Genomic DNA, 13,361 nt, shown 5'->3' on the forward strand with positions numbered 1-13,361 from the left:
GTAAAAAGTAGAGAGGAGTGACTGCACAAGGGACTGTAAGTCAGAAGAGGGAATGGTGCAAAAGAAGATAGTAGAGGAGGGATGTAGTGAACTAGAGGGAGGGTACAGAAAGAAGAGCAGTTGGATAAAGTAAGTTATAGAAAGAGGAAAAAGGTCTTATAGGTCAGACTTAGTGGTGAAGTGGGTATGTGGAGAGGGAGGGGTTAAGTAGGATGATAACAGGTACATATAGAGTTGTTGTGGAGGTACACTATCGGGTCATGTTTGAAGTTAGGAAGGGAGGTATGACTTCTAATATGGAGCAGAAGATTGTTCCAGGTAAGGGAGATGGAGTGTTTATAGAGTATTTTACCTATGTTCTTGTTGGGTTTATAGACTTGTAGTAAGAGTTTATCAGAGCTGCACAGGGATCGGGGAGGGGTGTACCAGACGATCAGGTTGGACAGAGCTGGACAGTCAGAGTTTGAATTAAGAATTCTGAAAACTTGGATCAGCTGACATTTGGTCAGAAGGTGTGGGAATTCGAGCCATTGTAGTTTTATGAGAGCGGAGCAGTGATGGGATTTATAGGGGCTGCTGGTGATCAATCTAGCAATTTTGTTATAGGTTTGGTCTAGTTTTCCCAGCAGGTTATTTTGTAAATTGGAAAATAGAGGGGAGCCATAGAGGAGGGCAAGGAGGAGATAGGATTGGGCTAGAAGTAGTTTTGAGTTGGGGGTCAGGAATTTGCTGTTTCTGTATAGCATGCCCAGTTTTTGGTGTGTTTTCTTTATAGAATTAAGTATGTGGAGGTCTAGTTTGAGCTGGTTGTCTATGATGACACCTAGGAGTTTAGTGTGTAAGTCTGGTGTTATGATGGTGCCATTTAGAGAGGATATGAGAAAGGTGGATTTGTGGTGAGCTACAGTTTTAGGTAGGAATAGTAAGAGCTTAGTTTTAGAGGGGTTCAGGATAAGTTGAGTTGGAGAGCCACCTCTCAAAAGAGTGAAATAAAGACTGGGTGATATGATGGAGGTTATTGATAGAGTGAGAAATGGAGATCAGTGTTGAATCATCTGCATACTGTGTATGATAGAGGAGAGGTTGCTGGAAGTGTGTAGGTCATTGGTGAAGAGGTTGAAAAGGAGGGGGTCAAGAATTGAACCTTGAGGAACACCGGTCTGAACTGACAGAAAAGGTGAGAAGGAAATTTTGCCATTTAACTGCTTGTAGGTGACTGGACAGGTAACTCGAGAACCAATTTAGAGTGGGGATGGAAATGTTCAGCTGAGAAATTTTATGAAGTAGAAGGTTGTGAGAGACATGGTGCTGACTCTTCATCTCAGGGCCTCGGTTCGGATGAGCTCAGCTCCTACCTCCGGCTCGGAGCCCATGGCCTCGGTGGGGAGGGGATGGCGGTTCCCTCATGTCCATTGACTCCTCATCGGAGCCGTGATGCTTTCAAAGCCATGAGGAGAGCCTTGTCCCCAAAGATATCCTCGACACCAGGTCTGGCCTCTTCTTCCCCCAAAGTGCCTGTGTCCGCTTCTGCCTCCATCGTCCAGGCCAAGAGTAGAGACCCTGAGCCTCAGGTAGACCCACAGGGCGCCCCTTGCTCTTCTGAGACCTCCCCAGAGGCTCCCACTGAGGAGGTCCCCAGGAAGGGATTGTGGAAGAGGAGACACTTGGACTCCCCGCAGGAGTCTTTAACAACTGATACTGACTTGGATGAGTCAGAAGGGTCCCCACGGTCCCCCTTCGAGGATATCTCCTTTGCGGAGATACTCGAGATCCTTAGGCAGAGGGGTGATTGGCAGTCCAAAAGCCCTACTGAGGATGAGTCAGTTCTCCTGAAGGCTTTTGGGTCTCAACCTTCCACCTCTTGGGTGTCTCCGCCCTTCGATGAGCTCATGCAGCTGGTCTCTCCAAGGGCATGGGAGTCACCGGAGTCCATGGAGCCTGTCCCACGGAGGCCCAACAAGTTAATTTCTGCCCTCGTAGATAAAGATTTTTTGTCCAAGGGAGTCCCTGTTGATGCCATGGTGGTGGCGGCAGCCACCAAGAAGGAAATGTCTGAGATTTCCTCGACGATCCATCCTCCTAACTGAAGATATGGGAAACGCATGTTTAGTTCAGTGACTTTTACACTCCGATCCCTGAACTATTTGACCCACTTCCACCAGACTAAAAAGAGATCTCCTTAAGGAATTGAGAGATACTCTTCAGGGTACTGTAGCTGCAGGGGCTTCTGACAAAGTTGCCGCCCAGCTCACTACCTTAAATTCCATCGTGAACTCGTCCATGCGTCTCATATCATATGCGGCTGATGGGATGCGTAGAGCAGCGGGTACAGGAGTTGCGCTAAGAAGACATTCCTGGATGCGCTTGTTTTCCTTCGCGGAGCCCTTTAAGTCTTCATTTGTCAACACCCTTTTTGATGGCTCATCTCTGTTTGGGCCCAAAGTGAAGGAAACTCTCACTAGTTGTGAGCAAGAGGGAAAGACTCTGTCTGCCGTCGAAGTTCATTTTTCCACCCCTACTCGGCCTTACCCCAAAGGCCAACGGGGAGGGAAAATGTGGTTCCGAAAAGCTCAAGGAGCCTTTCAGGACACACGTGGTCAACCCCCCTCTAGGGGCAGAGGAGGGTGTAACAGTGGAAGACGCTGCCCTCATGGCAGAGGGGCTCCACAACACCAGGGTGACAGAGATCACTTCTCTGGTCAACCCTATCAGCGCTCCTGAAGGGAGACCCGACTGTTCTGCTCTGGAGGCAGTCGGGGGTTGCTTATCTTTGTACCCAGCTGTCATTTGTTAAATCTAGCCAGGCATCTGGGTATAAAGTATTATTTCCAGAGGGAATTTCATACCATTCTTCACCCAACCCACACCCCCAAAGAGAATCCCGGACGTTCCACCCAGTTACAGGGAACAAGCAACTATAGAGGTCCGCAAGTTGCTAGAAAAAAAAAGAGTCATCCAGCTAGTCCCAACAGACCAAATAGGATCCAGAACTTAGTTGAGATTATTTTTGGTTCCAAAGAAAACAGGGGACTGGAGACCTATTTTGGACCTCAACAGACTCAACCAATTTGTAAAGAAAGAGAAGTTCCGGATGGTCACTCTTCAGTCAATACTTCCCTTTTTAGGGAGAGACAATTGGATGTGCTCAATAGATCTCAAGGATGCATACTACCACATAAAAATGGCCAGGCCATCCCGAGATCATTTGCATTTCCAGCTGGGAGCCAATCATTATCAGTTTTGAGCCCTGCCCTTTGGTCTCACTACAGCCCCCAGAGTGTTCACCAAATGCATGGCAGTGGTCACGGCTCATCTGAGGCATCTAGGATTCCAGGTGTTTCCGTACCTAGACGATTGGCTTCTTACCTTCACCACCAGGCGTCAGCTTATTCAAGCAAGAGAATACACTCTGACACTCTGCCATTACTTAGGCATTACAATCAACTCAGAAAAATCTGCCTTGTCGCCATCGCAGCATATTGTCTTTATAGGAGCAGAGTTAGACACTTCAACCACCACTCTACGACTACTAATCGAGAGGATCTTTCTCCTTCGCCAGCATGTCAACTCATTAGTGTCGAAGGACAGAGCACCAGCTGCAGAAGTCCTAAAAGTATTAGGTTTGATGGCTGCAGCGATCTTGGCTATACCATTAGCAAGGATGCACATGCGGATTCTTCAATGGCTGTTGTTCACCCAATGGTCCTATCAGGAACTTCCAATGAGTCATATGATTTTGATTACAAACTCTTGCATGAGAGATCTCCAGTGGTGGTTGACGTCTTTTCATATTACTATAGGACATCCCTTTGTTCTACCCCCTCCAGTAGCCACTGTGACCACAGACACTTCCCTGATAGGGTGGGGGGGGCATTTTCAGGGAATGACCGCCCAAGGCACGTGGACGGATCAAGACTCACGCCTGCATATCAATGTTCTGGAGATGAGAGCAGTACTTTCAGGACTCTCTTCCAATAGGGACGATTGCATTTCAGACAGACAACATGTCGGTAGTCTGGTACTTGAACAAGCAAGGCGGGACTAAGTCTTACCCCCTTTGCCGAGAAGCCCTCATAGTTTGGCAGTGGGCTGTCTCCTCCAAGCGCTTTCTGTTGACAATGCACATCCCAGGGAGATCCAACGTTATAGCAGGGCAGTTTTGTTGCCAAATGAGTGGTATCTCAAACAAAATATTCCAGACAGGATTTTCCACAAATGGGGCCAGCCTTGCTGTGATCTTTTTGCCAGTCACGTCAGCACCAAATGCAGAAGCTACTTTGCCCTGATTCCCCCTCCGGGACAACCCCCGAGAGATGCACTCATACACGATTGGCCCCTGGTCTCCTCTATGCATTTCCTCCAATCCCTGTTATACCCAGACTTCTACAGAAAGCAATGTTGCTGGGAAGGACTATCATCCTCATAGCCCCACATTGGCCTCAGCAGATTTGGTTCCCATTTCTTCATCATCATCTATTGGAGGATCCATGAATTCTGGACCCAGTTCCAGACCTTCTGACACATCCGTCGGGGGACCTCCATCCCTCCTTGCAGTCACTGAAGCTCACAGCTTGGCTGCTCCAGTTCCCCTCATAGCCAGGCTTCATGATCTTTCTGATGAAACAAGACAGATCCTCTTGTCGTCTCATAAGCCGTCCACCAGAAGACTATATCTTAGTAAGTGGAAGAGATTTTCCATATGGGCTTCTAAGCAGAACATTGATCCTTATCAAGCCCCTTTGATGTCAATTTTAGAATTCTTGACTATGATTTTTAATGAAGGAGCTGCAGCTGCTAAAGTTTGGGTCCAGTTGGCTGCTATATCTAACTTTCATCTAGGAGTGGACGGGCTAAACATAATGTTGCACACGTTGTACAAGGCTTTCTTCAAAGGGACCTTCTACATGAGGCCTCCAGTGAAAACTCCTTATTCTCCTTGGAACCTAAACTTTCTGCTGTCTCGCATGATTCTTCCCCCATTTGAACCAACATCGTCTTGTGATCTCCAATTTTTATCATGGAAAACCAAATTTCTGGTGGCTGTTACTTCTGCCCGCAGGGTGTCAGAACTTCAAGCCTTATCTATCAGCCCTCCTTATTTGATTTTTCATGCTGATAGAGTATCTCTTAGGACAAACCTCTCTTTTTTTGCCCAAAGTTTGTTCTGAATCCAATATCAACCAAGTCATTGAGTTGACAATCTTCTTCCCTAACTATTCCAGCAAATTAAGAGTTCATGTTGCACATACTTGACGTTCACAGACAGCTCAGATATTATTTGGACATAACAAAAGATGTTAGAAAATCAGACCAGCTCTTTGTGCCTTTCTCTGAAGCCAGAAAAGGTAGACCAGTGGCTAAAACAACACTTTCTAAATGGCTTCTGATTGTACCACTTTTGTTTATTCAGCTGCTAATATGCCCTTACTACACAAGATTAAAGCTCATTCTACCAGAGCAGTTTCTACATCTTCTGCATTTCAAGCCAAATTACCCTTTGATAACATCTGTGCTGCAGCCACTTGGTCTAAACCGCATACCTTTATCACTCATTACAAAGTTGATAAGACCTCCAGGGACAGGGCTTCCTTTGGGTCTACAGTCCTGAAGAATGTACTCCCATGAGCCACCCGAGATTCATGGTGCTAGGGACGCTACCCATCAGTGAAGAATGAACGGCGAGATTGAGCAACTTCACATTAAGAAGTTATGTACTCACCATAATGTTCCATGTGAGTTGTTCCAACTCGCTTTCATTCTTACGTCCCGCCCTCCATCCCCCACCTGGCTGATAGTTGACCTAGAGGCTGGTCTCATCCTGGTTATTCAATCCTTCTTTCTCTTGGGAGAGTTGTTGTCATACAGGGATATGGTACACGCAGCAAACAAGATCTGAGGTAATTCCAGCAGTGCATCATGGGATAAGGGGCTTGGTCTCGAGCTACTGGCAAACCTTGAGCTTTGCTAACGGCCGTGTCAGAGCCAATGGATCGGCTCCGAACCCATCAGTGAAGAATGAAGGTGAGATGGAACAACTCACATGGAACGTTATGGTGAGTACATAACTTCTTAATTCTAAAGATGAGGTATGCTGGAGTGCTTAAAGAATGGGGTAGTATAACCCAGGTGGATAGAAGGCAGAAGGATTAAATTTGTTAGTAGCTGGTACACGAGCTTCACTAGGTAACTAGAAGATTGGAAATTGAAGACACTTTAATGAGGCATATTTGATGTTGAATGTTGGAATCTGAAGGTTTATTTTCTTAAAAAATGTTTTCTCTCTTTTTTTTCCTAAGTTGTCTTATTGTAAGCAGTTTGTATATAAAATTTATGGTGTACCCTAAGGACCAGGAAAGTAAATATAATTTCAAAAATGTCAAGATTTGATTTTTCCTTACCTATTTGCTGATTGTCATTGCAGTGGCACTTTAAAAAGACACTTAGAAATGATTTCTCAATTTCTGCTCAAAGATTACTTCATCCATTCCTTTCTTAGCTGCAGATTTTTAACTGTCAGTCGACCTTTTAAAATCTGTAGAATGTCTCAATGTATGCATTCAAATCAAGATGACTCAGTTGTGTCTTGTATACTTTCAGGCCCCAGGATCATTTGAAGATGTTGCTGTGTCTTTCTCAGAAGAAGAATGGATGATGTTAACCAGTGAAGAGAGGGTACTTCACAGGGAAGTGATGGTAGAGAATTATGAAAACATGTTGTCAGTAGGTAAGGACAGATATATTTTTGGAATATACCATCTTTAATCCGATGTGTATTTGATATGGTGCAGTGAACCATGCTGATTTATTGAAACGTTGAAGGCCTAGGATTGCTGCCATTAAAGTCTTGGGTAATAACAGCTAAAGTGCATGATGTGTACAGGAAGGGAACTGTACAGTTTGTCAAAGACCATGTGTTAACTCTGGTGTAACAAGGCTAGATCTTGCAAACTGAAAACAGGATTTCATTTTCCTAGTGATGTGATGACTTAAAGTTAGAATATAAAAAGCAGAGAATTGTAGTATGAGTAAACCTTTGCATTGTGGGTAGTTGGGGACTTAGTGCTTCCACAAAGTAAAGGATTTATGGCGAAACATCAGACTACAAGTAATTGAACCTGTTCAGTCAGTAACAGATTGCCAACTTTTGGAGATCTCACTGAGGTATTAGTGCTTGATGAACTGTACATCAACCACTGGTGGAGAACATTTATATGGAAAATTACATACACCTGCAAAATGTACAGTAAGTTAATTTTGATAGATATCAGGTTCCTCATTGTTTTAGCGTAAGTTTCTGGTAGGCATTAATCCAAGTCACTTGTCAGTGAGCCATATTTGTGGTACACTTCACTTTCTATTGTGTATTTATTCAGTTATTTCTTGGACAGTATAGTTTTGGGAGGCCTTGTGAAAGTAATGGTGCTTTGGGAAGTAATAGTGACGACTGTAAAACAGTAGATGGAGAACGCATTTGCATATTAAGGAAGAAAAGATGCTTCAGGAAAGCAAGTAATGTTCAGGGAATGCAGTGACATGCTGCAGTTTTAGAAGTGTGCTACCAAAGCAGAACTTTACTTTAACAGGAAAAGCATGTGAACAATCCCCCAACACAGTGCTTTTCAAAATGCAGTTACTTGTGAGAACATTCGTGGATGTCATACAAAGTAGACATAAAAAATCCTGCAGCAGTAATGGTGCGAGTTCTGGTTAAGTGTTCCGCATTTAATGGATAAGCTTTTAAGGATTTTGTGAAGTAAGAGAATGAATGGCTGTCTTGTTGTCTGTGTCACAAGTCAGTTGACCTATATTTTCAGTTATGCTTTCTGCTTAATCTTAATTTCCAGAAGTCATGCTTCAATTAACCACTGTCCTGAAAGGAACATATGAGCAGTAGTATGCAAATGATCACAGAACCCATAAGATGCCTAGCCATATACATACACCTATAATCAGACACACTTAAGTTTTTGCTACCCTTGACATGTACTTAATAGTGACCACCTCCCAAACTAGGAAGAACCATACACAATAACCCTGGTGTAAATTTGTGACTACCCATCCAGTAATTAAGAATAAACTTAAAGGCAAACAAAATGCTTAACCTGTAGTGGTAATTTATTCCTTTGGTTGAGAATAGGTTAAGTTAGAAACCTATCCTTCCAGCAATTATCGTGTATGTGCTGGCGTAGACTTGGGTCCCTATTGTTGGTATCTTTAGAGTCACTAGTTTTGTGTAGAACTAGGAGACCAAATGGGATCTGGTCTTTTATGGCTTGGAAAATGAGGCACGTCACCTCAGGGCAAATGGAAGGCTACATTAGTATAAGAGAGATGAAGAATTTAAGGTGTTTAATGTTCGTGATTAAAAATAATTGTGGTGGCCTGTCCAGCTGAATGATGTACTTGGAGTTCTACATACCAAATGGGTTATTATATTCTAGGATGGGTCTGATAAGGGAAGCATACAGTGGTAAGATGACTAGTCTGGATCTTGAAGATATCCCTACGGAAAATAACTGGGCCGAATACAAGGACTTTTTGACTGTGGTAGAAAAAAGATGATAAAATAAGAGAAAGTTGTCCTCATAACCACCCAGGTCTTTTGTGACCAATTCTGAAGAAGAATACCACTTATAACATATGACGTGGCAGCATCTTTTTTGCTGAATGCTGCTACAGTGAACATTTTTGCATTTAGCTTCAGACCGTTTGCAGTGCATTAGGTATGCATGTTTTCCAGCCCTTTTTGGAGCAGTTTAGCATCAGAAGGTGAGCAGACAACAGTGTCTTTCTTGCAGTTATCAGCAAACTTGGTCATCCACAATTTTGGGATATTGGCCAAGGATTTTTAACTCCTTTTTGTTGAGTTGCGGCTCATATGTATAAGCAGTTAGGCAAAAAAATGCTAATAATTTTACTATCATCTTTACTATGAAGTTCATGTTATAGTAAATCCAAATGAGATTCTCAAAAGACATATTTTTGTTATTATATCCCCATTACCTAAAGTAATGATTTTTCTGAATTTTTGACCCTAATAAAGAATTAATACATTTCCCAACATTTAGAGAAGGAACTGTTGTTTCCTTTGGATCCCTAACTGTAACTCAGGAGACTTGAGTTCAGTTAAAATTCATTACATCCGAGTGACGCCTCCAGGTACATCTGCAGTTAACTCCTACTGATGCCTGTAAGGGTCAAATATTGCCTTTTCATATTTGCATCACTATTTCCAAAACCATGCTATGTACAAGGTTTTAAAAGATTTCATCTTAAAGCTTACACAGTGGCAAACTCAACTGCATTAATACTTGACTTCTGTCTAGTGCAGGTAAATAGATGCTAACTGTTGTTTTTATGATATTAATTTATACACTTATAATGTTCACATTTTTCTAAATATCTCAAAAACAAGTAACATAGACAGAACTCCTTAGCCTCATATGAAAGCTCTCAGCTAGATGAATAAAAGGCTGCTTACAACACATGCATAACTTGAGTAGTTGCTGAGACATTGTAAATTATTTACAAAATATTACAAATTTAATAATTACTGTGTTTTCTGTGACTTATAAAATTCAGTTTAAGACCTAGAACCTAAAGAAATACTACCATTATAAAAGTAGTTTGTGCTGAAGAGTTTGCAATTTATACTTCTTTCATAACCCCTACGGTTCCAGAGATATGAACATTTGTTTGAAATGTGAGGACATAATTTCATTCTGTCAAAAGGCTTAGGCTCTGCCCATTGGAAGGTATAGTGCAAACTTCCAGCGCTCCATTCGAGTGAATGGTGGGGTTAGGACCACCATTTTGAAAGCTCACTTTTCATTGGGCAAAGAAAGTGATTTTTAACAGCACTGTGACCTGAGGTGGAAACCACAGACTTTATCCTTGCTGTAAAAATGAGGACTAGGGAGTGTTAGTTTGCCCATGAACATAGATCTACATTGATGTTGCTGCACATTGGGCATGAGGTAAGGCAAAAGATAAGGCTTAAAGGAAGAAAATCCATTCCATCTAAATATACTAAAACAAAGAGCAAAAAGGTCACACAGATAACCAACTGGTTAAAAAACACAAAAAGAAAAATGTAGCAAAGCTAGACTTCTAACTGTGTGATGCCTTAAACCTCTTGCATCAGAGGCCTCATGGGATATATGCAAATTGCCCTTTAAAGATATCAGGTGTTTCAGCTAAATGGCAATTCTGAATGTCCATGACTTTTTCTTTCACTTTCATTTTTAAGTCTATTTATGGACAATTTCAAGCCATTAAAGCCAAACCCCTCTAGCTGTGGACATGCATGTTTCTGCCTTCTTATGACATCATCAGCACAGCATAAGAGGAATGTTTGACCTTTGGAAATACAAGGTTGTCAGTAAATATGACGTCTCTTCTCAGCTTGACTCTTGCTTCATCTGGCAGTGCGGCTTTGTACAGTCAGTGGCAGATGTACAGGTCAAAAGAGTAAAGAGGGTCTTAATGTTGTACGACGTGATGGTCAAGATTTTTGTCACAAAAGAAAACGTTTTAACAGGTACATGTAGTCTGCATATACACGTGTAGTCTGCATATACATTCAGTTGTATAACTGAAAATGAGTCCAAAAATAAGCACTTAAGGAGAACCAGATCAACACTGGACTTAGTTCATGACACTTTATTTAGAACATAAACGCTTTAACAGAATCACCACATTTTCATCCACCAAGTAAGACTTCATCAGATGCAAAACATTCACTGGAATAGATTGCTTAAATACACTAAATCACACACCAACCACCAATGACATTAAAAGCCTAATTAATTCATTAACTTTAGGACGATCAAGTCCAAACCTTATAAATTAATATGAATAAATGAAACCATACCAATAATATTTGATATTTAAAAAAAATGTATATATAAATATATAATAGAAACAATACAATAAAAATGTGATAAAAAAGTAATAAAAAATGTTCATTAAAAACACTTCAGATTATTCCCAAAAGGTTTTTGCTGCATCGAGTGTCAAGATGACATATTACATAGATAAAGGAGGTGAAAAAAACAATTGTGTAATGAAATGTTTATAAAAATGCATGTATGAATGTGTAAACTTATATAAGAAAAAATTTATATAAAAATATAAATTATAAAGGGAAAATTCTTTAACAAAACATCTATACGAATATTAAAGAATATAAAATATGATAAAATATGAACAATTTAAAACGACCATTTATGTCGACCATTTATAAAACCAAAAGAAGGAGGGACATATGCAATAACAATATAAAACAGACCAGATATCACAATCTAGCAGCTCTCAGTTTTAATACTGGAGCTAGGGTGACATGCTCATTAAGCCCAGGGAATCTATTATTTAATATTTTATAGATGTTTTGTTAAAGAATTTTCCCTTTATCAAGTATTTTAGATGGATGATTAAGAGCGAAAGGAATATGTGCTGAAAAGGGATCCAGTCAGTTGCTGAATGACCAAACAGAAAAGTGAGCCTACTTATCTTTGTACGTTTTCTAAATGGAAGGTCTTTGAAAACATGAAATAGTAGTGATTATTTCATTTGAAAATACAACATTGTTGGCTATTAGTGGAACTGAAGAAACTCTGTCAACTTTAGAAAATGCAGGCCTGGGTGCAGTTTGCCTGGTGGGTGAGAAAGTATCACTTTGAAGATGCAAACGTAGCAGTTTCTTTGGTAAGTAATTTTGGTACAGAGAGAACCACATTTGACTTTCTCAATGTGTGGTGCTGCTCTTTGCACAGCCATGGTTAGCAGTGCCCTTGTATAGAAAGCCTAGAAGCTGAAAATACACCGAACCCACAGACATTGCCAACATCCTAGCTGACAGGTTCAGCGCAAACTCCCCCCCCCCCACACCAAAAGGGCAAATATCTATCCCAGCAGAGTGCTGCCCCCCTGACATCTCAGATGCTCAGGTAAGACCGCCTCTCCGAGCAAAAACACAGCATCAATGGGACCAGATGGTGTCCCGGGCTCCCTACATGAACTCCAAAGAGCTAAACCCAAACATAAAACTACTGTTCAATCTCAGCCTTACTACAGGATATGTGCCCAAAGAGTGGCGTACAGCAACAGTGGTCCCTCTCCATAAAGGTGGTGCCTCAACGGATCCTGGAAACTATCGCCCCATAAGCCTGACCTCATGGACCTCATAAATAAAGATATTGGGGACCTACAAACACTGGATCCTACCCAGTTCGGCTTTGTTAAGGGCAGATCCTGCCTCTTAAACCTGGTTGATTTCTTTGAAACAGTCACCAAGGCCATTGACGAGGGGAAGGTGGTCCACACAGCCTACCTGGACCTCGCAAAAGCCTTCGATACAATACCCCACTTGGGCATTATAGATAAGCTCACCAGCTTAAATATAAACCCCTATGTCACTAGATGGATTGCAAACTGGCTCAAGGACAGAACCCACATGGTTAGAATTGCTGGAGCCATGTCAGACTCCAAACCAGTTACAAGTGGTGTCCCACAAGGCTCAGTCCTGGGACCTCTCTTGTTCTGTATATATTTCTCGGAGGTACAGGCCAACACGGAAGGACTGTGGCTGACCAAGTTCGCAGATGACTGCAAACTGGGCGCCATAATCGACTCTCCAGCCGACACAAGCATCCTCCAAAAGGGCCTCATAGAAACAGACAACTGGTGCCAGAGCCATGGCCTCAAGCTAAATGCCAAAAGTGTATAGTCATCCCTTTGGCAAAACAAAGTGCACAAATTACCACATAGGTGGTAATCCATTAAGTACAGAAGAAGTAATTAGGGACCTGGGGACCCAAGTTGATAGCAATCTCATTTGACAACCACGTGACCAAAGTGGTTAGAAAAACATTTTATATAGCCCACCTAATCATGAAGGGATTCACATCTATATCAGGGAGGTCATCGTGCCTCTTTACTCATCCCTCATCAGGCCCATAATTGAGTACAATGCCTTTTGGGATGTACCTTACCAGACACCTGCAGCAACTGGAAAGACCCCAAAAGTACCTCACCAAGAGGATCAATGGGCTCAAACAGATGCCATATGCTGCCCGGTTAAAGAAACTCCAGCTCTACTCAGTGGCATACCGCCTGCTCAGAGGCGATCTGTGCCTGATGTATAAAGCCATGTCCAACCCGAATTAATGGACATGCTGCACCTCAGAAAATCCAAATCCCATTGAGCTACGCTCGAGAGACTTGAACCTCAGCACTGAAATAAATAGGACATGCTGGAGGGACAGATTCATAACCCAGAGGCTCCCTTCACTCTGGAATAAAATCCCAGTCCAGGTTAGGCAGAGTCCCTCATTGACTCTCTTCAAGAGGAATCTTGATGA

At 42.1% G+C, this 13,361-nt stretch overlaps 1 protein-coding gene across 1 annotated transcript in view; it reads left to right on the forward strand.

The window, feature by feature from the left end:
* Window positions 1–13,361, forward strand: part of LOC122802554 (gastrula zinc finger protein XlCGF57.1-like) — a 276,153-nt gene that overhangs the window by 91,112 nt on the left and 171,680 nt on the right. The window contains exon 2 of the mRNA XM_044072215.1: window positions 6,598–6,724. Within this exon, the coding sequence (XP_043928150.1) occupies window positions 6,598–6,724 (127 nt within the window). The remainder of the gene's footprint in view (window positions 1–6,597; window positions 6,725–13,361) is intronic.

The sequence above is a fragment of the Protopterus annectens genome, chromosome 5.part0 (assembly GCF_019279795.1).
Source record: "Protopterus annectens isolate FY-2018-M chromosome 5.part0, PAN1.0, whole genome shotgun sequence".
In the NCBI taxonomy this organism is placed as follows: domain Eukaryota; kingdom Metazoa; phylum Chordata; order Ceratodontiformes; family Protopteridae; genus Protopterus; species Protopterus annectens.